Here is a 16,376-nt window from a genome sequence, read left to right as displayed (position 1 = left end):
GAGTAATATTCACAAAAAAATTTGCAATTCTAGAACGAGTGGTTACTCCATTTTGTATATCACAAGTATGTTATCCACGGGGTGATCTCTTTAGATACTTTGATGAACTCTTGGGTGTGGCACTTGAGATTGGAGTTGAATGTCTTCTCCTTCATCATCAAAAACTTGTTAAAATCATCATGAGCTTGATTTTGACCCTGTTCTTAATTTTGATCTTGCATAGAAGTTGATGTCGATGGCTCTACTTGAATTGATGAAGACGGTTGACTTGGGTCAATATTCGTCACATGTTGCTCTTGTGATTCTTGGGGCTTGATTTCTCTAATTGTCATCTTCTTTATTGCTTCGTTTGGAATTTCTTCATTACCTAAAATATTAGGATCAACTTGCTCCACTTGGGAGCCATTAGATTCATTCAATGTCACGTCTCATGCAATTTCAACACAACCGGAGGTATTGTTGAAAACACGATAGGCGTAGGCATTTGATCCATAACTAAGCATAAAACCTTCATCTATTTTAGGGGCAAATTTAGAACTTTTTGCTTTCTTATTAAGAATAAAATATTTTTTTACCAAAAACTCTAAAGTAGGATACATTTGGTTTGTTACCGGTTAGGAGTTCGTAGGTGGTCTTCTTCAAGATCTTGTGAAAAGTGATGTTGACGGCCTCCGTCCAAAATTGATCCGCTATCTTGTATTCATTAAGCATGGTTCTTGCCGACTCTATGAGAGTACTCTTTTTCCTCTCGACAACCCCATTTTGTTGAGGGGAGTAGGGTGTTGAGAATTCATACTTTATTCCTTCTTCATTAAGAAATTCTTCAATTTGAGTGTTCTTGAATTTGCTTCCATTGTCACTTCTCACTCTCTTGATCTTCACATCGAATTCATTTTGAGATCTCTTCACAAATTTCTTGAATATGGCTTGTGTTTCACTTTTGTCATGCAAAAATAATACCCAAGTGAAATAAGAATAATCATCAACAATTACGAAGCCATATTTGTTACCGCCAATACTTATGTAGGCAATTGGTCCAAATAGATCCATCTGGAGGAGTTCCAAAGGCCTTGTTGTTGTCATCACATTTTTAGTGGGGTGAGAAGCTCCAATTTGTTTTCCCGCTTGAAAAGCACTTCAAATCCTATCTTTCTCAAAAAAAAATATTTGTTAGTCCTAGGATGTGCTCCCCTTTAAGAGTTTAAACAAATTCCTTATGCCAAGATGGACGAGTCGGCGAGATTTCACCTTTAGGACTTATCGGGTTTCTCTCTCCGAATGCCGACATCTTTAATTCCTCTAAGCGGTTAAGCCTTGTAGAAGGTTAGGCACTGATACTAATTGAAAATCCCTGATGTCGACTAGAGGGGGGTGAATAGTCATTTCTGAAATTTAAAACTCAGCAGCGGATCAGACAGTGTCCGGAGACTCCGGCTCAATCCAGATATCCGAGTTCACCCGGATTATCCAGACTATACAGAACTCGAAATCAAAGTAAGTTTAAGTGAATCTACTAAAATATACGGGTTACCACTGTCTCTATAAGATGGATATGTTCCTTTCAACAATAATCCTGCACTCAAATACTCACAAGCAACAATATTGAGGCAAATCCTCAAATAACAATTTGAATGAATAATTTGCAAGAAATTAAATAGAGACAAGATTTGTTTCTGAAGTTCGGCCACCTCATAAAGAAATGCATATGTCTCCGTTGAGGAGCTCACAAAGAGCCGGGTCTTTTTCAACCCTATCCTCACCCAAGCGACCACAAAGATCGAACTAGGGTTCTTACTCAATTCGGGTGATACAAACTTTCCGTGACACTCCACAACGATTGGGTGCTCTACGGGTGACCTCTTGCCGTCTAGAAGCACAAGGCTTCAAGAGAAAAAAAAAACGCAAATCACAGCTTGGCATGAACTCAAAATGCTCAAAGATTTTTTTGTTGCTCTCTTGCTCCAAACCTCACTCCCCAAACCAAACTCACAAATCTTAGCAAAGATTAAGCACTAGAGGGGTTTGGGAGGACTCTTGAATGCTCTAGAGAGTGTTTGTTTACTGGTGGTTCAACATCAATAAATGAAAGAGGAGTGAAGAGGTATTTATACATTTTCCCTAAAAACTAGCCGTTACTGTACTATTTCGACATACTCGGAGTATCCGGGTTCATCCGGAGTCTTCGAGTAGCACAGAAACTCACACACTTAACATGTCAGAACTAGCCGTTACACTAACCCAGAGTATCCGGATTCACCCGGAGACTCTGGGTAACACTTTGAGAAAAACCGGCTAGAATACTAGTTCAGAGGATGGCCAGAAGGTCCGGAAGCATTAGGACTCGGAGACTCCAGACCAACTTGGAGACTCCGGCTAAAAAACCTTGGCTAACCGAGAGCCTTTCTCAGAGTCTCACTCGGAGACTCCGAGACACTAACAGCATCCGGAGTATCCGAACTAACCCGGAGACTCCGGGCTCAGACTTTAAAGCAAAACCGAGACTCTCTCTCGGAGTCTCACTCGAAGACTCTGGAACACTTGCACAGTCTGGAGTATCCGGGCTCAAAATCAAAGCCAAACCGAGACTCTCTCTCGGAGTCTCACTCGGTTACTCCGGGGCACCTAACAGAATCTAGAGTTTCCGGACCAACCCGAAGACTCCGGGCTCAAACAACTCTGCCCTATTTTCTCAGTGTTCGTGAGTGATGGTGTCTCTCAAAATTGGTTTTCACAAAATACTTTGAGCATTAAGACACTACCAAGACTACAAAAAGCATCCCTCTTTATAGTACGATATTTCTAAAACTCAAATTCAAAATTAAAAGGAATTGAACTCTATGAGTTTCTTCATGCCGCTTCTCCTTTCTTTTTGAGTGACATTGACTTCTTTTAACCTTTTTAAATGGGACTAAAACCTGTTCATAAACTTGATAAACCCATTAGTCCCTTAATCGTTTGTCATCAATTAGCCAAAACCCATAAGGGGCCTAGATGAACTTTTAATCTCCTCCTTTTTGGTAATTGATGACAACCCGATTAAAGCTTATAAAGGATAATAGAATTTAAAGGTTTTGAAATTTAAGGTATATGGTGAGCTCCCTCTAAATGTATGCATTGTCTTGAAATAAGAAATTGAGATCAAATGCACATATTTAAAGAATTTTTGTAAGAGTTCCCCCTATATCTTAGAATTCGTGGGGTGCAAAGTGAGTGAACATTTATATTTGTGATGCATATGACAGGATATATCACAAAATCTAAGAAAGAGAGAAACAAACATTACATCAACCAACTCATTGCATCACACTAGCACAAATATAGTCTTACAAATTTAAAAGGTTCAACTACAAGCACATCACATATAGTTCAATACAATGATTACATATGTCTCAATTATCCAACGGAAACGATGAAGGATTTAAGAATGAAGATAGACAGGACACATAGGATTTCTCTCCCCCTTTGGCATCAAGCACCAAAAAGAAAGAGAAACAGAAGAAAGATTTAGCCGCTGTCCTCTTCAAAGTCATCATCGCCACCATCATTGGATCCGTTTTCATTGCCATTGTTCGAAGAGCTTGCTTCTGCTTCTTCTATCTTCTCGTCGTTGTCGGTCTACTCATCATCTTGAGCATGAGAGGGACCCTCAGCCGCTGTTTGGGCTTCATCATACCAAGCCCAAGGGTTCTCGAATTCTAGCTCACTAGCTTCTTCTTCATTGATAATTCGAGAGCAAGGTGGCTAAATACTAAGGTGATCTCCTTCTGCCGTCGACTTGAAGTGGTCGTAGATGCCGGTGTCGGAGAATCAGACGCAAAGGTGAGCCCGAGGCATGATTAATCCTACAAAACAGAAGAAGACCCCTACCTAGCGTGCCAACTGTCGATGATTAGTTTCCGACAATATGTCCATAAATTGACTGGGTTCATTCAAGTGCAGGGATTAATCACGAGACGATACACACGTTGTATACAGGTTTAGACCTCTGATTAGAGTAATATGCTACGTCCTGTGGGGGTGTTGCTGTTGTATATTGATGATCTCGAGTATAAGTGATGTGGCTAAGACTATTACTAGGAGTAGATCAGATCTAATCTAACATAGGGCTAAAGTTACCGAGTAGCTTCTTTGTTAGGATCTTGATGTTTGCCTATCTCCTCCTCCTTTCCCCCATCCTTTCCGCCTTATATAAGGTGAGGTACCGATTCCTATCTAGCCGTAGTCGATAGATCTGTTTTGGATACTGATCATTCTGAGTTGGGTTACCAATCTAGATCTTCCTAATATGTACTTTCGTGATTTCGAGTGTATCAAGTACTGCTGATTCGGTTTCGTGATATCTGGAGCTGTCTAATATGTGTTGTACATGTCCTGTCTATATATAATATACTACTTATACGCATATACTCTATAGTTAGATATTCGACATATTGCTTCTACCAATGGCTACTACAATTGTTGAAAGAACACCTATGTTATAAGTTTTATGAAAAAAATATTCTTCTCTTGAAATAATTATGTGGTGACATTTATAGAGCAAGCCGTTTTCTTAAGGTTAGTGAAATTGCAATTTTGTTTTGCTATTTTGCATTTCGATTTCATTTAAGACCACTTGATACTCTGATTTGAACAGGTTATACTAAGTAGTCTAATTTCAAACTTAGTTTTATTGAGCTTCTAATATAATGATTTTTATGTTTGAAATTGAACTTGTTTGCAGCCGGTTGTAGAATATATACACCTATAGGTTTTTTGTTTCTATATCTGCCATTGATTATACTTGGCAATATGTAGATTACACGAGACCATACAAGATAAAAACTTAAAAACCTATATATAAATAATAATGACTCTATATTCTTAACCCATATACCTAAAATAAAGTACTATTTCTTAACTTTGTCGTTCTTGGCATGCAAACCTCATAAACAAAAGTACGTCCTTGACTTCTGGTTCTGGTCACAATCTTAGACATTTGATTCAAGTCTAAGATCATCCCTAACTATATTTTCTTCATTTCGTTTCCTTTTCGATTCTCTTTTCCGTTCTTTTTTTTTAATTTTCTCTCATCTTTAACAGTTTCCTTTCGAAGTGAATCGCGAAGAAAAAAGAGAGAGAATCTCGTTCTGAAGGGAATGATCTTGAGAATCCCTTCGTGACAAAAATCGTAAAGAAAAACTGTTAGAATATAAAAAAACAAAAAATCCTTCATAACGGAAATCTGGATCACGAAGAGAAACGGTTGGCCGTACTCTTAGAAGGCAAAGTTATTCGTGTGTATTGATGATACGTGAAGTCTTTTCAGATGGATTAAACGTTAGTTGTTAGTCAGTAGCAGGGTTAAAAAAACTGTTGGTAACCGCCAAAAAATCGCGATTACCGACCTTCTCGGTCCGGTCCGGTTTCAGAAATCGAACGGTAACCGAAATTTGAATTCAAAAAATTCGAAAACATAAAAAAATTCAAAAAAAATTCAAAAAACATCTTTAAAAAAACTAGACACAATTCTAAGACCTTATGTGATTTTTTTTTTCAAAAATAATGTCTTTTGCATCATATTCTATAGGGAGAAAGTTTGAAAAAAATGAAAAAAAATTGAAGCGTGCGGCTCAGTTATTAACTCATGTTAAGGAAAAGTGTAACATGCAAACACATATTTTCTTGTATAAAACGTATTTCAAGAGAATCTTTAAAATTGATTTCACTTTATTTAGAGTTTTATTAAATTCTCTATGATTTTTACAAAGTTCACAAGCATAAAGTGAATATGTTAAAAAACAGCACTGTAATTAACGTTTTCATCTCTAATATTATTTTTTCTATGTAAATCATAGTATAAATAAGCTAATGAAAGTGGTTTTACTAATGTTTGAGGTGCGATGGGTCAGTTATGAATTAATCTAGTCACAACACATTTACACAATCATTCATATTACAATAACTAATTCATGAGTTCATGTATTTTTAAAAGATATAGGATCATGTAAGAAGACTAACAAAATTAGTTTCATGATTTTTGGATTAGCAAAGAGTAAACTATGTATTTAACTTGGTTTAACAAATAAAATTTCTCACAGAAAATTTTGAACTTTTTTATGAGTATCAAATACTTTTATCATGTAGATCATGTTACAAGGAAGCCAAAAAAATTTGTTTCACTTGATTTGAAGCTCAGATGAATTAGTTATTGATTTTACAAGATTGAGCCTTTTTTTAGGTTTTTTGTTGAACTGCGCTGAAATTCGATAAAACCGCTTGATAAATCGAGAAAACCGAGCGGTTACCGACCCAAACCGCTCGGTAACTGACCAAATCAAAAATGCGATAAAACCGCTCGGTAACCGACCAAAACCGAGCGGTTACCGAGAGAGAAAAACACGATTTTTTCGCAAAAATTTAAATTTTGCCGAATGAATTTTCTCTAATTTTTTTTTGAATTTTTGACCAGTAACTATGGTTACCGCAAGATTTCAGTTACCGCCGGTAACGTGAACCTTGGTCAGTAGCTCACCCTATCAAATAAAACAAAAGTTGCCTGGAAAGGACCACCCCTGATCCTAGCTTTGTGCCTCACTTTGCACTCGGACCCAACACAGAGTTCACAAATACGACGAATATCGATTAAAATTTATGAAATTTGACCAATTAGAGATGCATCAAATTCTTAAATAGAGCGGATTTAAAAATTTGAATTAAAAAAATTCAAAAATATATTTTTTTAAAAAATACTAGAAACAATTCTAAGACCTTCTATGAAAAAAATTCAAAAATAATATCTTTAACATCATATTTTATATGGAGAAGTAAAAAAAAGAAAAATACTAAAATATACCGTATGAACATGATGATTTGGTCCATCACGTGAAAATGCTTAACATACAAATACACATATTTTTATGACGTATCTTAAGAGGATTCGTTTCACTTCATTTAGAGTTTTATTAATTTCTCTATAATTTTTACAAAGTTCACCAGCATAAAGTGAACATGTTAAGAAACAACACTGTAATTAAATTTTTTATATTTATCATTATTTTTCCTACATAAATAATAGTATAAGTAAACTAATAAAAATAGTTTCACTAATGTTGGAGGTGTGATGGGTTAGTTATGAATTAATTTAGTTGCAACGCATTTACACAATCCTGCATATTACAATAACTATTTCATCGGTTTATGTATTTTTAAAAGACATATGATCATGTAATACGACTAACAAAATTAGTTTCATGATTTTTAGATTAGCAAAGAATTAACTATGCATTTAAATAGTTTTAAAAAATACATTTTCTCATAAAAAATATTTAACCTTTTCATGAGTACAAATATTTTTATCATATAGATCATGTTACAAGGAAACTAAAACATTTATTTCACTTGATTTGAAGCTCAAATTAATTAGTAATTGATTTTATAAGGTTGAGCTAGTTTTTGGTTTTTTTTATTGAACTTCATTGAAATTTGAGAAATGCTCTTGGTAAATCGGAAAAACCGAATGGTTTTCGAAGAATTTGAGCGGTTTTTGACATTGATCAAAATTTGATGAATGTGATTGAGTATCAACAAAACAGGTCAAATTATCGAGAAAACCGGTCATATTTAGAGAGTCCGATTCGAGTATTTTTGCCTTGGTCAACTGGGTTTGACCATAAAAATTTGTTCGAATTTTTTAAATTTTCATTCAAATTTTGCTCATTTTGCACAATTCAAGAATGCGTATGGGTCGCATTTCTACCCGTCGCATTTATGAACCCTGATAAAAACCATACAAGAACTGGTTCGGATATAGGTGGTTTGGTGATACATTTCATTCAGTAAGTTTGAACAACCGTCTAAATGGCATCCTTTTGGTCGTTCATAGGGGTGTAATCGAATAGCCATAAAAACCTAGGTGTATATGAGCATGTTTGATAGAGCTCTTTTTATGTAAATTTTCTATGAGAAGTAATTTTATGGAAAAAAATAATTATGTACTTGAAAATGATTTTCTATGATAAATTTTATAAAGAAAATAATTATATGAAGGAAGTGAATCAAATAAAGATGTTCTTTAAGCTGTCATCATCTAATTTATTTCAGAGAATCGCTTCTACTCTGAGAGCTGAAATCTACATACTATTGTTTGGTAAAGTTATCACTAATTTTAAAGCTTTACCTAACATAACTCCAGTAATAAAATGCAAAGAATGAACGTGAAGCTCTCAATCTTCGGGAGATTATTTTGTTGAAACATGCAGAACGGTTGTAGGTTATCTCGCCAAGGCAGCCTTCACACATTGACTTTGAGAAGCAAATATGGCTACACATATTCTTGCTCGCCACGCGGCGGATTCAACTTTGTCTATATAGACGAAGGAGCTACAAGATTTTTTCATTTAATTTCTCGTGGAAGATGAAATCTTTAAACGGCTGTGGCAAGTATCTGGTTAGCTAACGTGCTAAACTTTTCAGTCAGTGGGACCAAATTGTCATTTGTGTTGGTAACTTTGCCGCAATTATAATGGACAATTTGTTTGGCACCGACACTACAAAATTTTTATTTATATATTTTTTATTTTTGAATTTTACAAAAACATACATTTATTTTGAAATATTGATATAAATATACTATTATCATCCATTAAATAAAAGATAATACCTGTAGCCCGTACTACAAGCCACGTGAGGAAATAACTCCTTTTGAGTGGGCCATGTTCAAGGGTTCAAGGTTCAACGAGTGGCAAGTATCGGTCTTGTCCATGACGTGCCATCTGGACCTATCGCCCGTTCAACAGCGATATGAGTACATTTATATCAATTTTCAAAATAAGCGCATATTTTTACGAATTTCAGAAATAAAAAATATATAAATAAAAAGTCCAGAAACTATGGCGAAGATCCGGACCTGAACTCAACACCAGGCTTGATCAAATCCACAACACAGCGAATACCAGCCGATTCACCGACACGAGACCCTTGAATCTGGTCCATCTACCCGTCGCCCATCCAAGCCACGGGCAACCGGCCCACGCTACCCGGAGAGACGAGTCCGCGACCGAGCCAACAAGCCGAGCGGCGCCAATTGTCTCCACTGCCTACGTTTTCCTCCTCCACCCCCCCCCCCCCTCCCGCGGAAACCCTAGCTCGCCCGCCGGCGCCATGTCGAAGCGGCCGAAGCTCGAGGGGTTCAGCATCCCGCGGCCCACCTCCTACAGCTTCGAGCGCTCGCAGCCCGCTCCGCGGCTCTACCGCCCCACCGACGACCCCGACCTCGACGACATCGCCTTCTCCGACGACGCCCCCTCAGAAGCCCCTGCCGTCGCAGGAGGCGGAAACGCGGAGGATGAGGAGGAGATCGACCCGCTCGACGCCTTCATGGCGGAGATCCAGCAGGAGATCCGCGCGCCGCTTCCTCCGCCCAAGCCCGAGGCGCTCCGCCGCGCGGATTCCGACGACGATAAGGACGACCCCGTCGAGAGCTTCCTGCGGGCCAAGAAGGACGCCGGGCTCGTGCTCGCCGCCGACGCCATGCGCGCCGGGTACGACTCCGACGAGGAGGTATACGCCGCCGCCAAGGCCGTCGACGCCGGCATGATGGAATACGACTCCGACGACAACCCCATAGTCGTGGACAAGAAGAAGATCGAGCCCATTCCGCCGCTCGACCATTCAACCATCGAGTACGACGCCTTCAACAAAGATTTCTACGAGGAGAAGCTGTCGATTTCAGGTGAAGCACTTGGGACCTAGCATTCTTAGCTGAACTTATGAAACTCTTTAGTTCAGCATATGTATTTATGAAACTCTTTAGTTCTGCATACATATTCTTGTAGCGTACACCGTTGAACTGTTTAAATTTGCATAGGACATCTGGCCAGTGCTCTAAACTAAAATGTGTGATGAAGCAAGCATAATCGATTTTGATGGATGTCACAATGATTCTATCTCAATTTTTGTTGTCTCAATTTCGAAGTGAAATCATGCTCAGTTCCGGGTTTGCTCTTATTTTTATGGTGTACTTATAGTTTGTGTCTTGGAGATCAGGATGCATACCTCTACTTTTTTCCCTTTTAGATGTCATGAGCTAGGTTATCACTTTCTTGCAATTCTGATGCATCTGAACTTGACAAAGTGTTTTTGCAATTATTGCCTGGACTCTGTGATGCAATGCATTAGTTTTACTATACGGTATGTTGTTACTGTCATGGGCTGTAGCTAATGTTTAGTTTCTGATTAATTAGTGTTCCAGTTTCCAAATGGATATAAGGCTTGTCTAGGCTCTAGCTCAATTCCAAGATTGATATGGCCACTCAACTTTATATAGAAATGACAGGTATCCTTATTGTTCCTGAGCTTATTACACAATAACGCAATAACTAGATGACACTAGATGAATTACCGGTCCATTTCACAGCATGGATTCAAGTAGAGGAATTACGGAACCTTGGTGCTATATGCCTTCCATCATTTTTTTTGCCAATTCTTTTTGGGGGTTTTGAATTTTCTTTCTTTGGTTCTCAATGGAAGCATTTTCTGGATGATTTCCCCACCAGTTCTGAGTTTCTGACTTTATTACCATCCGTGCGGACATCAGTCGTAGGCTCAATTACTTTCATTTCCTGCTTTGGTATAGAACTTGACAGAGTCCATTGGAAAGGAAGGAGCAAAATTTCAGCTGGTTGTGTTGCTTTTGTTTCCTGTTCTTCGTACCTTCCTAAATTAATTACTGTACGAAGTCTCTTTGTATTACTAAATCAATGCAACTGGTATTGCAATTATTTTTCTTCATGATTGATGTGGTAACAACCAGCATGCTACACAATTGATCACACCATCTACAGATTGCTGTTTCTCATTCTCTGTGATATGAGTAATGTATTGAAATGAAATCTTACCTTGCTCCTGTAGGCATGAGTGAGCAAGAGGTGGCTGATTATATGAAAAGTTTGGCAATTCGGGTTTCGGGTTTTGATGTGCCAAGGCCAATAAAAAACTTTGAGGATTGTGGGTTTCCTGTACCATTAATGAATGCTATTGCCAAACAAGGTTATGAAAAGCCAACGACAATTCAGTGCCAGGCTTTACCTATTGTACTTTCAGGTAGAGATATCATTGGTATTGCAAAAACTGGTTCAGGTAAAACTGCAGCTTTTGTACTCCCTATGATTGTTCACATTATGGATCAGCCTGAGCTTGAGAAAGAAGAAGGCCCAATAGGAGTCATATGTGCTCCAACAAGAGAATTGGCACATCAGATATATCTCGAAGCTAAGAAATTCGCAAAGCCTTACAACCTTCGAGTTGCTGCTGTGTATGGTGGGGTTTCAAAATTTGATCAGTTTAAAGAACTGAAAGCAGGTTGCGAAGTAGTCATTGCAACCCCAGGGAGATTGATAGACTTGTTGAAGATGAAGGCATTGAATATGTTTAGGGCAACCTATCTGGTTCTTGATGAAGCTGATCGCATGTTTGATCTTGGATTTGAGCCACAAATAAGATCCATTGTTGGCCAAATTAGACCAGACCGGCAAACCTTGCTTTTCTCTGCAACAATGCCATACAAAGTGGAACGTTTGGCTAGAGAAAATTTAACTGATCCTATTAGAGTGACAGTTGGTCAAGTTGGCAGTGCTAATGAAGACATTAAACAAGTTGTGAATGTACTCCCTTCTGATGCCGAGAAAATGCCTTGGCTTTTGGAGAAATTGCCTGGGATGATCGATGATGGAGATGTGCTTGTATTTGCATCTAAGAAGGCTAGAGTGGATGAGATTGAGAAAGAGTTGAATCAGAGAGGATTTAGAATCGCAGCACTTCACGGTGACAAGGATCAAGCTTCTCGCATGGAGACACTACAGAAATTCAAATCTGGGATATACCATGTTCTTGTTGCAACTGATGTTGCGGCACGAGGTCTGGACATAAAATCAATTAAGACAGTTGTTAACTTTGATATTGCGAAAGAAATGGATATGCATATTCACCGGATCGGAAGAACTGGCCGTGCTGGTGATAAAGATGGTACTGCATATACTCTGATTACTCAGAAGGAGGCACGCTTCGCAGGTGAATTGGTACATAGTTTGATTGCCGCTGGTCAGGATGTACCCAATGAGCTCATGGATCTGGCTATGAAGGTTAGTTTCTGTTAAGTTATTGATGTTCTGTCTTGCAGTCCAGAGTGAACTCCAGACTTCATTGAATTTTTAGCTGAATACAGTGATATGCAAACTGGACTTTTTGCAGCAATGTAGCTTATATCATTTTAATTTACCTACTCGCTCTTGCATTGAAACAATCCCATTTTCTAAAACAATGCGATTTGAATTGCAGGATGGAAGATTCAGAGCAAAACGGGACTCCAGAAAAGGTCAGTCCTGTTTGTTACACAATAGCCAACAGTTGATCTGGATGAAACCTTTATGGAAACGTATTGTACTAACAAATAGTTACGGTGACCAGGTGGAAAGAAAGGTGGCAAAGGAAAAGGTGGTGGTGGTGGTGGTGGTGGTGGTGGCGGCAGCGGCAGCGGCAGCGGCGGGCGTGGGCGTGGTGTGCGTGGGGTTGATTTTGGCCTTGGCATAGGTTACAATGCTGAATCCGGATCACACGTACCGGCCCCAAGGTCTGCTGCTGTAAATTCATTGAAGACGGGAATGATGCAGCAATTTAAGAGCAGCTTTGTCTCTGGATCTTCGAATACACCAACCAGCAGTGCACCTTCATTTGTAAGACCAGCACTTCGCGGTTTTGTTTCTGGTGGCTCCATAGGAGGAGACATATACGCATCCCGGCCAGCACAGCCAGCCCAGCCAGCCCCCTCATTTGTCCCTGCATCTCGGCCTGCTGGAAATACCAACGAAAATGGGAACCCAAATCCAGAAAGGTAGGTGGCTTAGCTCATCATATGCCATTGCAGAATCATTTCCTGCCTGCTGATCGATCCGTTATTATCTTGTGTCATTGTTCTGTATCCAGTTTTCTAAAGTCAATTTTGTATGAACTGCAGTACACGGGATCGTTCGAGGGAGAGAAAACGGCCGTCAGGTTGGGATCGCTAGGCCCTGCCAGCCGATGTACCAAATTGTGATATTTCCCCCCAAATTGTTATATTTTCCCCCTTGCATATTGATGTAGACTATAGATTACATGATGTGAATGATAAATGTTGTTTCTAGTTAGTCTTCTATGCTTTCAAGTACTTTTGCTGCCTCTGGCTGTTGGGTCGCGTGGCGGTTTCCACAGTTAAGATCACCGAACTGCAACGTGCAGTCTTTCTGCTGCTCTGGATTGGATGTGTGACAAGGATACCTGACACGTCAGATGTTGTACAATCGAAGAACAGGATTTTCATGCTTAATCACGACGCAATGGATTAGCACAGTAAGTAATAAAGCCACGTGGTTGGATGATCCATCCATCACGCCCATGCTCTTGCATAGTTCCTGGTCTAAATCTTTGTTCTTTTTGGCTACATGCACGTTCAACAAAGATTTAATAGCTTTCTTTGGACGAAGTTTACTCTATCCATCGGGTGTTCATATCTCTTACTATTTTTCTAAATAACGGTATGAGAGTTGCCGATTATATTAATAAATGGGACAAAATAAATGGGTAAAAGTAAAAAAAGGTATAGATCTAAGGGGAAAAAAAATGCAAGCTCCTATTCTTACCGAATAAGATGCCCTAGGCGCCGTGCTTCCGCAAACTCCCACGATGAAGCCTTGTCTTTGATTTTTTTGGCCACTGAAAGGGTTGTTTGGTAGACTTCAATCCTTGCTTAGGGGTGTTTGATGCTAGCGCCATGTTAGTCCACCACTGATGGATACAATCGGTCGGTGGCCACTGATGGATACTACGATAAAAGCCCCAACACCTTTGATAAATCTGCATTATGCAAATAAGTGGTGACATGTCTCAGGGCTCGTTCGACATAGCATGCGCGTTGGGAGTGCGGCCATGTTCTGGAGGCAAGTCTATCTGAGGTCCAGAGCTTGTTCTGGCTGGCAAGTCAGGCAAATAACTTGCATTTTGGGGGTGCTAAGTTTTCCAAACTAGGGAGTGGAGATTTGTGTCAATGGAGTCCAGGAATTGTGCATTGTACGCCGACACTGACGTGTATCCACCGTGCTCTGTGAATTTCCATGTGATTCAATCTTGAACGTTGCGGTTAAATTGCATATTTCGGAGCTCGGACCAAAGGTGCACGAACTCAGCAAAGAACTGAGGAGTGTTGTGTGGCCCGATGTTTTGGTTGTGTAGCCAAGCGCTATTGTGATGGCCTCTCTCAGGTTTGACGCTTCACATTGACGCTGAGAGACCTTTGGAGCAACATCTTTTGGACGTTGCCCACTCGGCCACGACGAATGCCAAAAAAGGATTTTTTTTCCCCCTTTTTCCACGGTTATTTTGGTCGAAACTGCAAAGAGAAGCCTGCCTAGTTTGTTGCATGGAATGCTTGCTCCTACCTAGGACTTGTGATCTGCCATCCATTGTTGCCATAACCATAGGAGTCTCAGCACCCTTGCGAAAGTAGCAGTCCCTTCACGATGATAGGAGTCTCAGCACCCTTGCGAAAGTAGCAGTCCCTTCACGATGAGCGGCAATCCTAAGTAAATCTGAACAGCCGGTAAATTTGAGAGAATCTCATGAAGCCGAAGGTGTTCACCTCTAATTGGCACGACCATCTATTTTTGGAAGTTTGTTCGCAGGTTCGTGCATCTCTGAACATGTTTAAGATTCTGGCCGAAGCATGAGACCTCGTTTCTTTTTGGGGTGATGAAAAGAACCACATCATCTGCATATATGGAGATGCTAACTCTAAAGATAGACCCTCTGAGACGACTGAACAAGCCGGTCTCCACTGCCAGATCAAGCAGAAGGTGCAGAGGGTGAATGGCTAATACAAAAAGCAACGGGAAAGTGGGTCCCCCCTGTCTGAGCCCTTATCCATGACGAATGGGTAGGTTCAAGATTCTGTTGAGGAGGATCCTAGAGGAGGATGTTGTGAGAAGCAATGCAATCAAATCACCTCACGCGTACTGAGAAGCCGCGATGTTGCAGCAATGCAAGGAGGTACTCTCATCGGACAGAGTCAAAGACCTTAATGATGTTAAGCTTGAGTAACAATGAGGGTGTTGAGTTCTGGTAGAGGCATCTAGTCGTGTTTCTAACCGTCATGAAGTTGTCGTGATGCTCCGGTGCTTGATGAAAGCACTTTAACACCAGAAAACTAAGTTGTTCATATGAGAGGCAAGTCGGAGAGCTAGTATTTTGAAAATGATCTTTACTATGGAGTGTATTAGGCTAATTGGCTTGAACTCTACAATTCTATTCGCTCCCTCCTCCTTTGGTAGCAAAACAATGTTTGCCGTGTTCAGTAGGTGCATGCTAGAGCCACAGAGACTGTAGAATGCATGTACAACCGCCACAATGTCCACTTAATAATACTCCAACACTTTTTTTTTTTTTTTTTGTAGAAAATCCAGTCAAACCATCTGCCCTGGGGCCTTGTATGAGGGCAACTGGTTGATGGCCTTCTGGATTTATTGCTCGGTGTAAGGAGCATCCGTCGATTGAAGATCACAACCAGGCAGATTTAGAAGGTCCCAGCTAGGTCGTAAGCATGATTGGGCGGGTGAGGCATGGTCCTCATGAAGTAATCTTGCACCACTGCCGCTTGTTCTTCGTGCGAGGCGGAGCACCCATTATCGTGCTGTAGCCTTCGAATGTGGTTCTTCCGTCTCCTTGCATTAATTTTTGAGTAAATTTTAATAACTTATAACAATTTTAATATATATTATAAAAAACTACAACTTCTGATATACATTTTAAAAACCTACAACTATTTTGATATATATTAAAAAAAACTATAACTTTCCTACCGTAGGTCTACATGTCATCATCTCTCAACAGATGATGACAGGTGGGTTTACGATGAGAAAGACGTATTTTTTTATAATATGTGTTAAAATAATTGAAGTTTTTTGAAATAGACATTAAAAATTATAGTTTTTTATAATATATACTAAAATAATTGTAGATTTATTAATTTTACTTTTAACCTTTTAGTGGAAGAATCTTGTGTTTGGGTCTCTAAGGTACTCTTGAGGCCTGCTTCTTTTGCACTCTTTCGATAATCACCAGGCCCAAGACACGCTTCTTTAATTGGGCCCGTAATAGTTGCTCCCCTGCTGACAGCGCCCTGGACTCCTGGGCGGTGTCCAAGCGTGGTATCACATCCAGAGCCATGATCAGTTGGAACCTCGCGTATGAGAGTAACGTCTTGCTCCATGATTTTAACTAGGTTAATTGGCGCCTCTACAGTCCATGCATCTGTCGAACTTTTTAGTCAGTGCACAAGAGATAATATCCGAGGAGTACGTATATGGTAATAT

At 39.7% G+C, this 16,376-nt stretch overlaps 1 protein-coding gene across 1 annotated transcript; it reads left to right on the top strand.

The window, feature by feature from the left end:
- The first annotated feature begins 9,067 nt into the window (after positions 1-9,067).
- Positions 9,068-13,265, top strand: LOC133916244 (DEAD-box ATP-dependent RNA helicase 24). The gene is made up of 5 exons (XM_062359838.1): positions 9,068-9,709; positions 10,888-12,116; positions 12,313-12,349; positions 12,442-12,865; positions 12,989-13,265. The coding sequence occupies exons 1-5, from the start codon at positions 9,139-9,141 to the stop codon at positions 13,038-13,040; spliced, it is 2,313 nt and encodes a 770-aa protein (XP_062215822.1). The 5' UTR covers positions 9,068-9,138; the 3' UTR covers positions 13,041-13,265.
- Positions 13,266-16,376: the final 3,111 nt, after the last annotated feature.

The sequence above is a fragment of the Phragmites australis genome, chromosome 4, assembly GCF_958298935.1.
Source record: "Phragmites australis chromosome 4, lpPhrAust1.1, whole genome shotgun sequence".
Classification (NCBI taxonomy): domain Eukaryota; kingdom Viridiplantae; phylum Streptophyta; class Magnoliopsida; order Poales; family Poaceae; genus Phragmites; species Phragmites australis.
The sequence above is the reverse complement of the archived record's forward strand: the minus strand, read 5'-3'. Positions and strand labels throughout refer to the sequence as shown.